Here is a 19,751-nt window from a genome sequence, read left to right on the forward strand (position 1 = left end):
CTTGTGAGGTACATACGAAAAGGGGGGTTGTACTCTATAATGGGTCTAATGAGTGATGAGTAGAGGGGAACAATGACCTCTTTTTTTCTGGATGAGAAACCTTTTGTCATGAAGTGTGCCATATAGAAGGATTTTCTGACTACTGTGGCGATGTGATTATCAAAGGAGAGACTAATGTCCACCTGTGTCCCAAGGTCTCTTATCACCCTTTCGGTGTTAAGTATACTACCACCTATGTTGTAGTTCATGGGTGCAGAGTTTTTGAGTTATGCTCCTGCCTTGGGTTCATATTACACTCCCGCCTTGAGTTCATTTTATGCTCCTGCCTTGGGTTTATATTACACTCCCACCTTGAGTTAATTTTATGCTCCTGCCTTGGGTTTATATTACACTCCCACCTTGAGTTCATTTTATGCTCCTGCCTTGGGTTTATATTACACTCCCACCTTGAGTTAATTTTATGCTCCTGCCTTGCGTTTATATTACACTCCCGCCTTGAGTTCATTTTATGCTCCTGCCTTGGGTTTATATTACACTCCCACCTTGAGTTCATTTTATGTTCCTGCATTGGGTTCATATTACACTCCCACCTTGAGTTCATTTTATGCTCCTGCTATGGGTTTATATTATGCTTCCTACTTCTCCTCATGTTTAGGTGTCCCTCTAGGTCTGACATGTTTATAATTTTATACCATATTTATTTGTCTTCTGAGCATGCATGTTTAGTTTTGCTGGTGCTCAGAAATGGAGTTTTTGGGGCAGGATGCACCCTCGCAGCACCACTGCATGATGTCTTGGCATATGCCACCAAGAGACATATATGCATTTAATCTTGAGAGACAAAAATGTAAGAATTTTGTGAGAAAAAGCCATCAGTGAGGAAAATCTCAGCTGTCAGACACTCCAGATATCCTCTTGAATAAGATGCAACAAATATGTGAGTGCATGCTGAATCAGTCAATTTTTAAGTGATCCTTCTGTAGTGGGTACCTGTTTTAAGCAGCTCGCTGCAGAGAGCCCTTTAGAAGATCCCTGGATGTAGTGAGTACCTTTATCTGTTACGGTAGCTCTTTGGCTGAATGCAGAATGAGTGGAGTAAACATGCTACAGCTTCTGTTTGTGAGTATCATAAAAAATCTGGTTACATTGATTTTACTTAAAGCAAAGTGCTTTTACCTGCCCCATCTGTGATGACCACCACATCTCCAGTTCAACTACACCCATTTGTTCCACATCAATGGAGTGAGGCAGTTTGTACCACTGCTGTCATTCAGGGAGCTACAAGGTCTTTTTTCCACTTCCTGACTCTAAGCTTTCCCTCATAACTGATGTGTTTACCTGTGAAACAGAGGACCTTCTGTACCTTCCCTGTGAGTGTGTGCATGTTTACACATGCTCAGTAAAGCCTGCCACATGACTGTGGCTTTGCAGAGTGAAGAGCATAACCTGTGACCCATATGTTCCTTTCAAGTAGATTTTGGTATTTTGGTGCTACAGTGGGCAGGACTTTCACCATTCCCCAGGGATTGGTATGCTGGTATCCATAAACTCAGATTTAATTTTAAACAGAACAGAATATACCTTGTCAGACATCCTTTAGCATAAGAGTACTGTCAGTTTCTCACAATAATTACCTAAAATATCTGTTGCAATCATGTTGTGAGCTTAACAGGCATTTGATCCATGGATGAGATTTATATAAAAAAAAGTTCCCAAAACTGGCATTAACCATTTTATACATAATTTGTATAACCCAAAGACCTAAAGTTGAATTTTTTAGAGACTGGTAGTTTGTCTGACAATCTTAATTGTAATAGATAATATTGTGATCTTGGGACTGACATGTACATGGAACCTTCAGTTTTAAAGGGCTTATTCAAAAGTTTTAACATGATACTGTACACTTGCCTAAGTGTGAAGCATATGAAAAGACCACATTTATTTGCCTGATTTTGAACTCCAGCAGGACTTTTCTAATTGCAAGTCATCTCTGGTGCATTTTTTAAAATCATAACAACTTTATTAACAAATTGGCAAAAAAAAGTAACATCTGACTCCTAAAAAACAAACAGCTCAGTCATGACATTTCCTAAACAGAAGTGAAATAGCAACAATGCAATATTTGTAACACCACAGTATATCCACTGACTTATATAACATTGTCATTGTAATATGAACAAATTCTATATTGTTCATGTTTATGTTTATGACAAAAAACATGAACAAATAAGAACAAACCTCAATAAGGAATATTTTAGAAGACTAAAATTAAAACTGAAAACAGCCCTGACATCTAAAAAGTCAAAGTAAACTTTATTGTCTTTCAGAAATCACACAAGTGCAAAAACTGAATGAAATTCCGTATCTCCAGACTCAATGTGCAGACAACATATAGACCATTTTCAGACATTTACACATGTAACACCGGACTATTACATCACAGATGTACAGGTAGACAGACTAATATTGTGCATAATTAGAAACACGTTTTAACACTTTTTGAACTGAACACTTACTTGCATGAGACTTTAGTATTAGAAACAAAGTCCAAGCTATAAACCATTTGCAGTTCCTGTTCTAACTTACAGTTTTGGGGTGATTGACTGGCCTCAAAAGGTATTGGATCAGCAGGACAGGAAAACAAGAAAAATGCTCCACGTTTATCAGATGATTTATAAAAATCAGACTATACCAAGACTGTGTGTTCCCCATTCTGGAGGAGATATGGGCCTCCTCAAAAATGATTACATATATTGATCTGCAGTCATAGGACTGCATAGAATCTGCTGACCTCATCAGATCCAAACATAATAACAGTTTTGAAACATAAAGAAAGCAAGTTGAAGGTGACTTCCTTGTTTAATTTACCAGAAGCATATCAAGTTGGAATGGAAACCAAACCAGAAGTAGACAAAAATCAGGCAGTAACTGAATGTGCCAAAAACAAAAGAAAGAATATAGTGAGAAGGATCAGATGAAAAGGCAAGAAATGTGGAAGAGGCATACATTTAGTTGCAAGTACAGAAAACTTCTGGAGCAACCTCATGTCAGTCAGGATCTGATGCAGGAATGGTTAAGAAGTGAATTTAAACCGAAAGATTAAAGGTTAATATTGGTGGCCCAGGATAGTGGACTACATACACATTGGTTTACAAAGTCCGTTGAGCATGTGGGAGAAACAGACAAATTCAGGTTCTGTAAAATGGAACTGGAAACAGTCATACATCCTGTTTCTGGGTGTGAGACACTAATGGCAGGGGGACTGTGTACTGAAAGACAATAATGTGGCAAGACTGTTGTACTGGGCATTGGAGATTGTGCAAACATTACAATATTACAATACTGAAGTAGCTGAGAAGCATTGGAAACATGAGCCACAAAACATAAATAATGAAGTTTATTTTACATGGGATCACCCATTACCAACAGTTCAAAAAATAGATGTGATAAGACCAGATGTAGTAGTATGAAATTGCTACACCCAGTGATTACAGGGTCTTACGTACAGAGAAACCCAAAGTCATAAAATACCAGGATTTGCAGGCAGAAATGAGAATGATGTATAAGAAGGATACCCAGACAGTTCCAATAGTAGTAGGAGAAATGGGTCTCATAAAAAATATTTTACAGTGTTACTTAGATATGCTACCGATACACGTAACTCTATATAAATTGCAGAAGGAGTCAGTTCTGGGCACGTTGTAGGTGCTGCAAAGAGTACTTCTGGCTAACATTAAAGGTTGAAACAATACTAATTCCATGAACTTTAATCACAGTTTGACTTAGGAATGGGGTCCATTCCCATCATAGTATTTGAAACCTAAAAGACCTGGAGAAATTAAACTAGGAGAACAAATTCAATAATATTCATTGAGCTTACTGACGTCTACATTTTTAAAACTTCCACTTTTGATCTTATGACTATTTAGAATCAAGAAAATGACCAATTCATTCATTATTGTTAAAAAATATAAGCAAGAAATATGGAGATAACTGATCTGATCCCAAAGAAGCTGCAAATGTCAGTTGGGTGTCTGGTTTAATTTTACCAAGCAACCAAAAGGCTAGTTTGGTGTAGGTGCTGTTAAAGCCCAATTAATATTATATGTTATTTCATCCTAAATGTGTGTAATATTGGCACATTGCCATACTAAAAGGAAATAATCTAAACTTAGGTGGATTTATCTCCAAAGTTTCTTGAATTTATCCCATCCTCCATTACAAAGCCTGATGGGAGAATTTCCAATCTAGGCAAGGATTAAAGAAAACGAAGTTTAGTGGCAGTAATAAACAAATCGAACAAGGCTTCCTGATTACGCCTCACCAATCAGAAGGCATAAATTGTTCATGCAAACTGTGCCCATTTGATTCATATGTAATCTAAACTGGCTGAGTAGAACTAAATTAATATAAATTGGATAATCTTAACATCTTTACTTTGCCTGTTTCTTGAAGAGCTTGATTAGTACTAATACATTTTATAAACCATGCATCACTCATGAAGTCTCTCTTATCCTTATTCTACACCAAATACAGTTGCACTCAGACAGATCATTTTCTGTTTGCCCTATTTCCTGAATTGTATTGAGTGGTCATCTATTTCCTGAATTGTATTGTTGAGTGGTCATTAGTGTTTACATTCTACAAATCTGTAAAATTTATCAAGTCCTTTCCAATCCATTCTGAGGAGTAGATTATCTGTGTTTGTATTAAACAATATTTGGAGCCCCATAGTTTGAAAAAAAAAATGATATCCCACTGAAAATAAAATAGACTAAAAATTGTTTTCACCCCCCCAAGTTCCCAGACTTTATTATCCAACAGTAAACTTCCATCCCAACAGGTTTGGTGGATAACATCTAGTTCAACTGCAGCCCAACTAGGTTAAAGATGTAGCCTCCTCCTCAACTATTAGCATAATGCAGCTGCTTGGATTCATATTAGAATGACGAAAACTTATTTTGTCTAATGTGTTTTCATCGACACATGTAGGGCGAACAGGCAAAACAGCAAAATTACTGTTCAGCAAATTCTTTCCCTGGGAAAGAAGTCACTTGACCACTTTATTGCTTTGCCTGTTCTGGAGTGTAGTGTGGTCCCTTGTCTGGTATAGCTCCTGAGCATGATTGTGCAACAGTTACTGACCTTAGGGTTAGGGTGCGGGTTAAGGTAAGTGCATATGTATGAAAGTGTTGACTGTTTTTTATTTTGCGTTAGATGTATGGTTGAGTTACATGTGTGTGTGTTTTTAGCTGTTTACTTTTGTTTTTGGGGGGGTAGGATTAGGGTTAAGGTAAGTGTGTTTGTGTTTGGAACTCTTTATGTAAATGTGCGAGAGTTACTGACCGTAGGGTTAGGGTGCGGGTTAAGTTAAGCGCATATGTTTTAAAAGGTTTACTGTTTTTTTTTTGTTAGATGTATGGTTGGGTTACATGCATATGTGTATTTAGTTCTTTACTGTTTTTTGGGGGGTATAATTAGGGTTAGGGTATGTGTGTATGTGTTTGGAAGTGTTTAATGTTTTTTTTGGGGGGGGGTTGGAACAGTGATTTCTTTCCCTAGGAAAGAAATCGCTATTCTGTGGTTTTGACATTTTCAACGTTTGCTGAATATGTGTCGATGTAACACCATTCACTGTTTTCAGTGTTCAGTGTTATAATATGAACCCAGCTGCTTTACAGGACACCAGTACATTAGGAATACCCACCCCCCTTTATTTCTGGGATTCATTCATTTTCTTCTGGATATCCTTGTTTTATGGCCTCTCACAGAAAATCTAACATGACTGATTGTAGTAATTTTGGGAATTTGTTATGCGAAGTGTGGTCAAATTATGATTCATAAATAACATTAGGGATACATAATGACATACTTGAATATTACTTAAGAAGGGCAATTTATGTGATTTCCAAAGACAAAGTTGTTCCTCCAACTCCTCTAGAAATGATTGCGGAATAGCATCTGATGACATAACATTATCTGTAAAGAATTATCCGCCATATATGTACATTCTTGTGCAATCTCTGGGTCCGGAGTTATATAGTCTGTCAATCTCTCAACCTGTTAATGCAAAAAATCTGGACAAAGCTTGACAAAATGGGGTAAATATTACTCTTATAAACTTAGAAAGTTGCTAGAGTAACAGGATTTGTTTTAATATATATTTTCTGAAGGATTTGAAGTCTGAAACTCAAATGTATGTCATGATTTAGTGACTTCAATCCTGAGATCATTCCAGTGATTTGCCAGGAAAATAGACGCACAGGCCAAAAGTATGAGCCAAAAATTGGGACATTCTGCAAAAGTCTGTACAGTTGAGGTGTCTGTCAGGCATTCTGAGTCATTGTATTAAGAGGAAAATGTTAACTTTGCATTTGTTATTAAGTCCAGAAATTGACACAGATTGTTCCAGTATTCGTAATATTATTATTTTGAACTGGATTATTCAACCAATTGACAGCATCATCTGCTAACCAAACTAGTGTTAAGAGTATATGACTGTGATATTTTGATGCCTGGGTGTTCAAAGTTCTGACAAAGCTACAATGATAAATGTTTCTTTACTCAGAGCACTGAGGCAGTAGTGGGAAACATTGACTGATACCTTAAAATTTTGCAGGTTTTCCAAAAATAAGATCCAATAGTTATTTTGGCTGTCTGGTGGGTTTATACAGTTTGTAAGTGTTAATAAATTCAGACAGAAAATGCATTTCTTTAACATACCCTGTAAAACTATAAAAATTCACAATGTATACTATGAAATGCTTTGTGAAAATCAATAAATATAGCCACATAAGAGATACTGAAGAATTTTAACACCAGAAAAACAAAATAAAATAAAATCCACAGAACCACCACGTTAGAGTAGAATAAAATGCATAGTTTAATATAAGGTTAGCACTTTCATGCTCTCCTGAGCACTTCTTCAGACCAATACAAACAAAATTAAAACACGCTCCACTTTATACTAAAAAATCATTATCACATGACCAATAATGCATTACTTAAGCAAATTGTTTCAATAAATTAATAATTTAAATAAGGTTCATGCCTTTAAAATGGGCTTTAAAGGAACATACCCATTCAACCCTGGATGCACATCTGCCTGTAGTCTTACTATCCACCTTGTCTCTTTCTGTTCCACTGCATTATTAACATCCCTCAGTCTGATGCTTTGTTCTACCATATCCAATACCCTAAAACTAAAGGAACGACTACCTTTCTTGTCAATACGCTTAGCTAAAGCATTCCTCAAATCTTGACTCCTGATAGCCTGTAAGTGTTCCCTTATTCTCTCCCTTAACATCCTCACCGTTTTTCCTTTATACAAACATGAGCATGGCTGACAGATAGCCAAATAAATCACATTGGTGCTATTGCAAGTAGCTCCCACATTCAGCCTACGCTGCTGATTTGTTACAGGATGCACAAAAACACTATTAGTATCTCTGAACTGGCAAAAATTACAATTTCCACAAGGTGTAGTTCCTCTTACAGTCTGTGGGTTTTTTCCTTTCCTTTTTTCATAGCAAAGAAGTCACTTTAACAAATGTTTATTCCTAAACACAAAGTGTGGATATAGTGCTACAGCATTACCTATATTGGCATCTGATAACAAAACCAGCCAATTATTTTTTATTATATCACAGAAAATAGTGTTGTCATCGGTATAATGCATCAGAAAACCAACTATGACTATAACTATAACTAACCAACTATAAACCCTCTGACTAACAGTGGCCAGTTGTCCCTGATTTGACTCTGTCTGTCTGCTGGAGAAATATGGTCATGCTGCATTGTTTCTTAAATACTGGACTTCTCTTGCCATACCACCTCTATCTCGGAATTCTTGTCAATACAGTCAAATTTGATTCAAAAAGTGGTTGTAGGCTATTCAGTCTTGAAGTCAGCATCCCCTGACCTTTGAATACATTCTTGAATACTCTTGCTGGATGCATACTATCCCTTCTTAATGTGGTATTTACTTGACAAGGTTTTCTGTATAGTTTAGTAGCTATGCCCCCCCCCCATTCTCTAAATTAAAAACATCCACATCCAAAAAATCCATTCTTGTATATGAATATTTATACGTAAACCTAAGAAAGCTTGTTGTAGTTGTAAATAATCTACAAATTCAGAGAACAACTCCTCCGGTCCTTGCCATAATAAAAAAGGTCATCCACAAATCTTTTAAACAGAACAATATATCAGGAGAACCTATTATTATCCAGAAAGAATATCCATTCCCATTGGGCCATAACCACATTTGCATAACTGTTTGCGCGGGGTGTGCCCATGGCTGCACCCTGCTTTTGCCAGTAATATACACCATCAAAGAGAAATACATTATATTCCAGAATAATACTAACAAAGGAACAAATCAAGGCTATCATATTACTAAAGTCACTACATTCCTGGAGACACTGCCCTAAATACAGCAATTGCCTTGTAGTTGCCAATGTGGGGGTAAACACTCTTAGGCATATCACCCTAGAGGAGATGCAGAGAGACGTTGTTGTGCTCTTTGCTCAGGTCTTTGGAGAAGATAAGGTCCTTGCATGATGTATAGTTCTACCTTCACCAACAGTGGTAACCTAAATTCAACAATAAAACAGTTTACTTTACTAATTGGCTGGTAAAGTGTGTTATTCTAGGGAGAACCGGTGTGTGTCAGCATGGCATTAAATGTCCTCCTTTCTTTGCCAGCCCTGACCTATACCTCTTGCCCTCAGTTTTTGCATACTGGTTAATGCTTTTTCTACCCTTGTAATGCGGTTTTTAAGTAGAGGTCATCTGATGGATGTCTTAACATAGGAAACTTCAATCCAGATAATATCAAAGTGGCAGTGCTGAATGCAAGAAGTCTAAACAACAAAAGGTCTGCACTGGAGGCCTTCCTTAGCCTTGAATACATGAGCGTTTATTTAGTGTATCAAACTTGATTCTAGTGTTGTAATAGAACTATCTCTAGTCAAGGTTACAGTGATAGCACCTTCAGGTCAGGGTCTATATTTAGTCTGAAATCCATTGCCTCTTGCCAGGTTCCAAATTATACAAATATGTAACTGGCTAAAGTTCTAGTAATACTCAGTAAAGTCTGTTATTGCATTGTAGCTAATTATAGATCCCATCATATGACCTCTTCATAGCAATGCAAAATATCTTATCCAGTTGAAAAAATTAACCAGAGCACCAAGTATCTTACTTAGGGGTGATTTCAACTGTCCACACATAAACTGGCATATATTTATGACCAACGCAAAATATGCCTGGAGATTTTTGGACTTTTGTAAATACCAATAGACTCGACCAAATTGTTCCTCTGCCTAATATAGGTGTCATATGTATAGATCTTGGTGGAATTCCCCCATCAACAGACTCTATTAAAAAAAAGAAAACACTTTGCCCATCCAAAGCAGAAGCCCACATTAGCATTATAAAAAGGATGTAACACTGTTAAATAAGTCCCCCAAATTTTACCATTAGGAAATGCAAGCCTGAGTATGAACTTAGGGTCGTATCCAATCCAAAAGTTGTCATAAGGCCTTATTAAGCTCCATTGTGAATCGTGGAAGTCACCGACAATTTGTACTGAACATTTATCTACTTATAGCTCCTCTTCTGACTCCAAGAACATTTCTAAAATTACCCCCACCTTACCCATTCTACCCTCCTATTCCTCCTCCTGCCTACCCTCTTGAAATCATTCTGGTTCAAATATTTTCGACACTTTCCAAAATTAAAAATATCTGGTTTCATGGGTCCTAACAATATCCTTGAATGTCTGCTGGGAAGTGCTTTATCCTATCTAACAAAATCCCTCCATCTCTTCAACCTGATTCTCCTCACAGGTGACCCTTATGAGGTGCTAAACAGCTGTTGTGATGCTCATGCATAAAGGGTGCTCCTCTACTGATCCTGGGACGTATGGGCCTGTTTTGTCTGACTAATATTACCAGTGAAGCTATGAAATGTATTATTACCGAACTAATAAACAACATAAATGACATTATATTTGGGTCTATATTAGATCAGCGAACGCTTAAAAAAACGAACGCTGATTGATCGACCTTATGTAAGCGAAAGCTTACAATCTCGAACTGCCAGATCAGTGATTTTTTTCCTAGGGAAAAAAATTGCTTATCCAAAACACATACACACAACACAAGCACACCAAACAAACAGAAATCCACACACATACACCTAAAATCTGACACCTAACCCTATACTAAACTATGCACACACCATTAACTATCCACTTACCTTAACCCAAACCCTAACCCTAAGGTCCGTCACTATTGCACACTCACCTCACCCGCTCCCTAACCCTAACTCACCTAAACCCATTCTAACCCTCACGTCCACACAATCGCATACATACCTAACCCGAGCCCTAACCCTAACTCACTTAACTCACCCCAACACTCACATCCACACAATCGCACACTTACCTGAATCCGACCTGTAACTTTCCACTGCAGCACTGAAAATACCGAAGCAACAGAAATGGGCAACCAAATTCTTTCCCTCTGAAAAAATTTGGGTTTCTGTTGCTTCGATATTTTGAACATTCGCTAAAATAAGGTCAAACAATCAGCATTCACTTGTTTAAGTGTTCGCTGATCTAATATAGACCCTTATATTCCTGGACACACACAACAGTTCAGCTTAATAAGGTAGATGATGCCTCACTGTGATCTTTCTAAGTGCTACTATGATCCTGGATAAATGGCTTACATTGACCTTGGAAATGGCGTTAATGATATTCTCCATGCTGGAATTATTGACAAAGCCTCCCAGCTTAATTAACCTATGCATAATTTGCTGGAGAGTAGGGTTACTACCTGTCCCACTTTGCGAGGGACAGTCCCTCTTTGGGCAGTTGTGTCCTGACAAAAAATTTAAAAAATGGCAAATGTCCTGAGATTTTAGGGCTAAGTTATTTCCCATATTTTATGTAATAGTTGCATAAAACAGTTATTCTGTACCTAAAATACCTAAATGTTATAAGAAACAGAATAAGCAACTAAAATGCTACAAGAATAAGCTTTTATTTAGGCAAAAAAGTTAAGTTTTATCCTTTGTACTGACTGTGGGTATGTGTCGGCCTGTAAAATCTGATGTTTATCCTGAAAATGTCCCACTTTGGCCATTTTAAAACATGGCAACCCTATTGGAGAGGTAATTGGCTACATGGCAGAACCCATACTGTTAATGTCGGGTTGTTTGCTGCAGACAGAAAAGCCTCCCCAGTGGTGTCCTACAGGGCGTATCCTGAGTTCCCTCCTGTTTAGCATTTACTTCTCTGACATGAAAACAGCTAAGAGACTATGGCTAACCAAGTTAGGTGATGATTGCAATCCAGGGATGGTAATTAAATCCTATTCTGATACTCAGATTCTCCAGAAAAAGCTGTACCAAATGAATGCTTGGTGTGTTAGTTGTGGAGTTACCATCAATGCCAAGACAGTAAGTTCATAACATTATATTTTTCCCTGTTCTGGTTATAAAATATATATAATGTGTACAGCTTGTCCTTTGTGATATCCTCTTAATGACCAAAGAAGTTACAGTCCCCTTCATTCTTCCCTTAATATGACAGTCATTGGAAGTAATGCCCCCCTCATCAAGTAGATCAGTAAGCACCTAAACTAGCTTGAGAGAACTCAGTGTTTCCTCAACAAAAAGATCCTAGATCTTAGTACCCTTAGCTACTCTGTTAGACTAAAAGCTCTATCCCTCTTCTCTGACTTATTCATGCTCTTCACAGGTGATCTCAGTTTAGGATTTTGTGCTGTGAATGACCCCATATACTTTGAGCTCCTTTATTTTTAATAGAATCAACAGTGAAGCAAATGCTTGCTTTAAAGACCTAAACCACTAATATCACATTAACAGTACCAGCTGGCATGACAGACACCTAATGCAATATACTCCGTATTTCAGGAGTAAGATCCCCTTACATATCAAGCAGGACAATTCTTCAGCAATCTTTAAAACCATTCTGGATGATTGGATGAGGCATTACAAATTTTCACTTTGATTATTTCATAAGATTGACTTAATGGGGGTACCCTATTTGCCTCCCACCAGTATTAGGTGATGTGGCTGAGATTTTTGGTGATCTTCTTGCCTATAAGCTAAGTAAGAGCCTATGAACATATTCGTCAGGCCACACACTGGAGTTTGAAGAGACAGCTCAGATTGTATGTTAAAGTTGTGAAGATTTGGTGCTGGTGTCATAGGTCATACTTCTGTATGGGGGGGTGAGGTGGGTATGCTGTAAAAGGATTTGCAGTGGCTTACCTTATGGATGGATAAGCAGTAGCTGGGATTTAGTGTGAAAGATAGAGTTAAACCAGATGGGTTTTGCTGCCTTTTTGGGTTGTGGGCAGTTAAAAGCATACCATTTTTGTAGAGAGACCCTTAGCAGGACAAAGGAGGAAGAAGAAGACAAAGTTTTGCGGGGTTTTAACCATTGCTACTCTAAATCATGCTATACACTGAGAAGGGCAGAGGATAATCCCAACAGGATGCTGTGGCTTGTTGCATGAGGAATGGATTCGAAAATACAGAGGTCATCCTTTCGTCTTATAGGGCACTGATAAGGCTGCATCTGGAGCATTGTGTTTAGTGTTGGAAATCATAAAGAGTAAAGGAAATTAGACTGGTAGAAACCATGCAAAGCAGAGATGCTGAAAGGTGAGGACAGGAGGGCAGGAGGTATTGAAGCATGAAGAGAGACCTGGAAAGCCAGAAATGTATATATCTGATTGGGTAAAAGACGTGGTATATTTGTGGTACACTACATCGTTTGGGGATAAATGAAAGAGGTGAATTGTAGAGGAAGAACTGAGAAGGTATAAGCATAGACAGGGACCTCCATAATGGTTTAGGATGAAACATTCAAAACCAGACTTGAATGAGAAGGTCTCTGGGACCTGGAATGTATTGGTGAGGTAATGGTACAGTTTAAGCCAACACAGTGGCTCAGGGCTACTTGAGAAGGAGGAAGGAAAATGCAGAGCAAGAGCATGAGAGGAGCAGTTGTACAAGGCCTAGCTGCATCACTGAGCTGGAGCTTCCACCATCTTCTTATTTTAGTGCTTCCCTGAAGGGATTTGAACTGGTTAAGTCAGAAGTGACCAACATGCTGCGTTTTCTTTTATTACCTAATTGGTACCACACGGTGCTCATAAGGGTCTATATTATAAACATGAATGCTTACCTTATCGAATCCCTAAATGTCGACCCATCCTCATCGAACCGCATATACACCGAACGCCCTAAACCGCGAAAGTCAAAACATTGAACTATCATACTTGTCCCACCCCACCGCCCGCTACATACTATCTGCACAAACAAACTAAATAAACCACATACATGCACTAACCAAAACCCTACTTCTAACCCTACACTAAATCTTACGTATACCACCAAGTACGCACTTAACTTAACCAGCACCCTAACCCTAAGGTCTGTAACTATCGCATGCTTACCTTAAAAAGCTAAACCCAAACAAACTAAATAATCCACACACATACACTTAACAAAACCCTGCACTAAATCTAACATACATTACCATCCATGCACTTACCTTAACCCGCACCCTAACCCTAAGGTCCGTAACTACCGCTCACTTACCTTACGGAGCTATACCGCAGAAGGCCAACCATGACGATTCAATGTTTCCGGTTTCACTCTTCTGGACGTTCAATGTTTTTGTGTTTCGATAAGGACGGGTCGATGTTTATGGATTCGATAAGGTAAGCATCCGAGTTACTAATACAGACCTGCTCATATGTGATACGTGACTCATACATTTTTGCATTTTTTTTTTTTTTTACTAAAAAGAGATTTTTTTCTTGAAAAAAAATAAGGTATAACATTTAGTTACTCTCCTACTTCTAAGTCTGAAGTTTTGTGTAACTATTTTTAGATGTTTAAATGAGACAGCATTTTCTTGAAATCACATTATTTCACTCTCATATAGAACAATTTTCCTTTAAAATAACGTGTGTGTGTGTGTGTGTGTGTGTGTGTTTGGAATTAGCTGTGTGGCCTGCAAGAGAATGGTTAGGTTTTTTAAGGCCTGCTGCTGAAAAACATGTCTGTACCAGTTTTCTGTTTGCTGTGTATGTCCTCAGTATTGAAGGCTGAAGAACAGCAGATCAAGACACAGAAGCCAATTTGAATCTGTTAGTTTTATCCTGAGAACTGCAGAAATACTCTGACCTCACTGGAATAAAATAATGATATTTTGAGCATCAGAAATAATTTCCTTTTGCCAACATCATCTATGTTTTTAGTATGATGCATCAACATTTTATAACATTTTGTTGTTTCTGACTACGGTTGCTTTCTTCTGAGGGCAGAAATTGAATCAAATTATGGCAGCCAGAGACCGTTCTAAAACAGACTTTCAAGTACTTGGCTTTGCAGTCTTAATATTCTCAAAATATTTTGAAAGGTGATATTCATTCAGCACTTGTAAAGCAGAATATTTTTTATGATCGTCACATTTTCCTTAAAGCATTTTGAAGTAATGGGTCATAAGGTGAGCAAGGCTTGCAGCTTGGCAATGCATGTATGTGATAGGTAATGCATGTTCAATTTTTGCTTGCAGCGTGTTGCATGAGCTTGCCTGTCTTGCTGATGAATGGCATTTCAGAGTTCATTGGTCAGATTTTTAAATGTTGATTAATTATGGCTCTTGCATCTTAACCATATGTTGCATCAGACCTGTAGAATGCATACCAGGAACTGTTAATGATATTAAACCTTTAGATACTTGTTTGATCACTTTTCTCTAATCTTAACATGCACAAATGTTGACACCAAAAGTATATATCCAGATGCCATTTGTGAGATGTGTTCATATGGCTCATCAGAAAGTAGGTCCAAATGGCATAATTGTTTTTGAGATTAAACATTGATTTACTTTGCATCTAATGGGCATGGTCCAGCCAATGAGTAGGCAAGCACAGTTTCCGAATTGTAAATCTGGCCTTTAGTATTACGTAGTGTCAGTAGCTACTGTGCACATGCTGGGAAGTATTTTTTTATGAGTGATAACTTCATTTTTCCATAGTATACGAGTTACATATCGGTTAACCAATTTATGAGTAAATGGTTTTGAAAAAAATAGTGCATGGCATTGTTTGCTAACACTGTGGAAATTATATGACAGGAAAAATATGAAAAAGAGCAAAAAAAGTTGAAGGAAGAATGGGAGAAGGCACAGAAGGAAGTTGAAGAAGAGGAACGTAGATATCATGAAGAGGTATGAATTTATGTTTCTTGTAAAATGTTGAAGAAACAGACGTGTGATATGATGTAGTCTGCATCCATTTCTAGAGTCATGTAAAAGTAAGAGTTTAGTTTGCATCATAAATACAGCAGCCATTTTTTGATTAATATAAAAGACTTTTTGCTGCTTAGATTTAATTTTTGTATGTTTGGGCTTATTTTCTATGGTGTACAAATAGATTCTTATATGCAGGATGTTTGAAGGTGAGATACTGAGCTGAATTGATTATATGGGTCTGACTTATTTTCTTTTTGCATGATTTTTGCCTTTTACCAGTTTTAGAATATTTTGAGGAAGAATATTTTGTGTTATGTTTTTGTTTGTTCTAATAAGGAGGAGGACTTGAATTCTAGATGCTTTTTTAAGCAACACAGTACTGGGCATTCAAAGAGTGGCTGCCCTATTTTTTTTGCCTAAAATCTTGAATTATTTAACTGGCAGTAAATGTCATATGGTATTGAAAGATTATTATAACCCAAACCCAGGAACCCCACTCGGCCTTCCTGAGAACACTGGAAAATATGAAGGTCTCTCCAAACACCATTATATTGGGCGACTTCAACTACCCAAACATAGACTGGGAGCATTACTCTAGCTCCAACACCCTAGCCCAAAGGTTCCTAGAATTTATAAACTCAAATGCTATGGAACAACTTGTTACCACTCCCACAAGAGGGGAAAACATACTGGACCTGATCATCACCAACATGGGGACTTTATGCTCCAGACCAGAAGTGTATCCCTCACTGGTAAGATCAGACCATAAACTAATCTCACTGGATATTCACATCCCGACCCCACCCCTGCCCAGAAAACCACAGTGAAAAACTTCTAAAGCAAATTTCACACTCCTCAAAACCAAGGTGGAATCCTTCAAAGCCCCCAGGTCTGTGGAAAATACGCCCAGACCGCAGAATCCTTTATAAACGCATTCTATGAACACCTTCAGGAATGCATGGATCATGCAATCCCAAATAAAACCAAGACCCAATCCTCCAAAGGCAGACGTCCTGTCTGGTGGACCCCAGCCATAAACAAACTATACAATAGAAGGAGGAAGCTACTAAATGATAGAGCAAAATCCCAAAAAGGGAAGGCATCACTGATCAGTATTAGCAAAAAACTACGGGCACACATAAAATTGTCTAAGGCCAGCTTCGAGAGAAAAATTGCACAGGACACTAAGGATAATCACAAGGCTTTCTTTAGTTATGTTAGGAACCTGGGTGGTAATTCCCAAATATGCTCAGAATTAGTCCAAAATGACAAAAAATACACCGAACCCACAGACATTGCCAGCATCCTAGCTGACAGGTTCAGTGCAAACTTCTCCCCCCGCTCCCCACCAAAAGGGCAAATATCTATCCCAGCAGAGTGCTGCCCCCCTGACATCTCAGATGCTCAGGTAAGAGCCACCCTCTCCAAAACAAAAAACACAGCATCATTGGGACCAGATGGTGTCCCCCCTACATGAACTCCAAGAAGAGCTAAACCCAAACATAAAACTACTGTTCAATCTCAGCCTTACTACAGGATATGTGCCCAAAGAGTGGCGTACAGCAACAGTGGTCCCACTCCATAAAGGTGGTGCCTCAATGGATCCTGGAAACTATCGTCCCATAAGCCTGACTAGCTTGGTCTGCAAAGCTATGGAAAGGATCATCATGGACCTCATAAATAAAGATATTGGGGACCTACAAACACTGGATCTTACCCAGTTCGGCTTTGTTAAGGGCAGATCCTGCCTCTTAATCCTGGTTGATTTCTTTGAAACAGTCACCAAGGCCATTGACGAGGGAAGGTGGTCCACACAGCCTACCTGGACCTCGCAAAAGCCTTCGATACAATACCCCACTGGCATTATAGATAAGCTCACCAGCTTAAATAAAAACCCCTATGTCACTAGATGGATTGCAAACTGGCTCAAGGACAGAACCCACATGGTTAGAATTGCTGGAGCCATGTCAGACTCCAAACCAGTTACAAGTGGTGTCCCACAAGGCTCAGTCCTGGGACCTCTCTTGTTCGGTATATATTTCTCGGAAGTACAGGCCAACACGGAAGGACTGTGGCTGACCAAGTTCGCAGATGACTGCAAAATGGGCGCCATAATTGACTCTCCAGCCGACTCAAGCATCCTCCAAAAGGGCCTCATAGAAACAGACAACTGGTGCCAGAGCCATGGCCTCAAGCTAAATGCCAAAAAGTGTATAGTCATCCCCTTTGGCAAAAACAAAGTGCACACAAATTACCACATAGGTGGTAATCCATTAAGTACAGAAGAAGTAATTAGGGACCTGGGGACCCAAGTTGATAGCAATCTCTCATTTGACAACCACGTGGCCAAAGTGGTTAGAAAAACATTTTATATAGCCCACCTAATCATGAAGGGATTCACATCTAGATCAGGGGAGGTCATCGTGCCTCTTTACTCATCCCTCATCAGGCCCATAATTGAGTACAATGCCCCTTTGGGATGTACCTTACCAGACATCTGCAGCAACTGGAAAGACCCCAAAAGTACCTCACCAAGAGGATCAAAGGGCTCAAACAGATGCCATATTCTGCCCGGTTAAAGAAACTCCAGCTCTACTCAGTGGCATACCGCCTGTTCAGGGGCGATCTGTGCCTGATGTATAAAGCCATGTCCAACCTGGAATTAATGGACATGCTGCACCTCAGAAAATCCAAATCCCATCGAGCTACGCACTCAAGAGACTTGAACCTCAGCACTGAAATAAATAGGACATGCTGGAGGGACAGATTCATAACCGAGAGGCTCCCTTCACTCTGGAATAAAATCCCAGTCCAGGTTAGGCAGAGTCCCTCATTGACTCTCTTCAAGAGGAATCTTGATGAGTGGATGGGAGATCATAGGTTTAACCCGGGTATCACGTCTGTGTCACTGTTAGACAGAGGCACAGTATACTAACCTCGAAAAAGGGCATAGCAAAATAAATTTAAAATGGGTGGCGAAAGCCAAACACATTCTGGCTAGGCTTATAAATGCCCTAGGGCAGATAGCCTAGTATGAACCTATGAACCTATAAGTCTCAGGAGTACATTTTACCAATCTTAATGGCAGAAGACAGCCTTTGGATCCCCAGCATTACTCATATTCAGGTGACACTGCAGGTAATGGTTCTTGCATTTACATTATGCATCCTGTACAGCACATGGCAAGTCTATATTCCAAAATGTGTGTCTGCCCTTGTCTCCCTGCAATAATCTCCCCATTTTCAGTCCTGCACGGTGAAACGATTCTAATGGGGCAATTTCCTGACTATTCCTACTTGGTGATGACACAAATGTACTGCTCTCTAAACACTCAGTCACAGCGCTGTGCTCTTGTTTGTCACATGCATTCTAATTTGAGTATGTGAGCTCCAAAGAAGCTATAATAGCTTCTTACTACAAGTTTAAGGGCCACTTTAAATGGCACCATAATGTACAGTAATTTGCATTGTGGTATCAAATGCAGCACAGCTTATGAAAGGAACTCGCATCTTGTGCCATAAAATCAAAATTACAACACTGATACAGTAAAACAGCTGAAATCAAACAATAAATTGTAGCTGCTGTTTTGCAGGGGCTAAGTGGCCCTGTGAACCATGTTATACCACTACAGCTCTGTATATACTAACTGAGGTTTACAATTCTTTAAAAAAGGGAGTAATCCACTTTACACAAAACAAAAATGCCATATCTCTAACATTGTTAGGACTTGGCTGTAGTATATCGTGAATATAAGAAAGGTATACATATGAGTGCTGTGTGCTTTGGTCAACAGCCAGGAGTGCAGGGTGGTCTGTGAGAACTTCTGTTTTATCAAACAACATTATGTCAAACATTTCCTTTGCCAAAAAAGATAAGTGGAATGTATACTAGGTGTGTTAATGTGTTCCTGTGAACGTGTGTAGGTTAGAGTTAGATTAAGGGTTAGATAAATGGTTAGATTGTGTGTGTGTGTGTGTGTGTGTGTGTGTGTGTGTGTGTGTGTGTGTGTGTGTGTGTGTGTGTGTGTGTGTGTGTGTGTGTGTGTGTGTGTCTGCGTGCGTGTGTGTGTGTGTGTGTGTGTATGCATATACATGGATAGTGAGTATCCTGAACTACCTTGTTTAATGGTAGTGTTATGGAAGGGGCTTTTTTAAAGTTAAGATGCCTGCTAGGGTTTGGGGCAGGGCATAGTTTTAGGGTTGATGCATATTCCTAAGGACATCTTAACTTTAAAAAAGCCATTCCCATATTACTACCACTTGTTCAGACAAATTTCATCTAAATGGGGTCAGATTATGGGTAATGAATAGGAAAAGGACATTTGTTTCCTTTTTAGATGTACTGAGTGTCGACGTGTTGTTTGTACAATATAATGAATGGTCGACATGTAAAACATGCACCATGAGATGTTGACCAAATGACATCAGCCATTCATTGTGTAATG

At 38.7% G+C, this 19,751-nt stretch overlaps 1 protein-coding gene across 6 annotated transcripts in view; it reads left to right on the plus strand.

Annotated features, from left to right (window-relative positions):
- LIMCH1 (LIM and calponin homology domains 1) overlaps positions 1 to 19,751 on the plus strand; it is a 1,973,196-nt gene that overhangs the window by 1,800,290 nt on the left and 153,155 nt on the right. For all 6 annotated transcript variants that reach the window (XM_044061504.1, XM_044061502.1, XM_044061501.1 and 3 more), the window contains one exon: positions 15,191 to 15,283. In XM_044061504.1, coding sequence (XP_043917439.1) covers positions 15,191 to 15,283 — 93 coding nt within the window. The remainder of the gene's footprint in view (positions 1 to 15,190; positions 15,284 to 19,751) is intronic.

This window comes from Protopterus annectens, chromosome 2.part0 (genome assembly GCF_019279795.1).
Source record: "Protopterus annectens isolate FY-2018-M chromosome 2.part0, PAN1.0, whole genome shotgun sequence".
Lineage (NCBI taxonomy): Eukaryota > Metazoa > Chordata > Ceratodontiformes > Protopteridae > Protopterus > Protopterus annectens.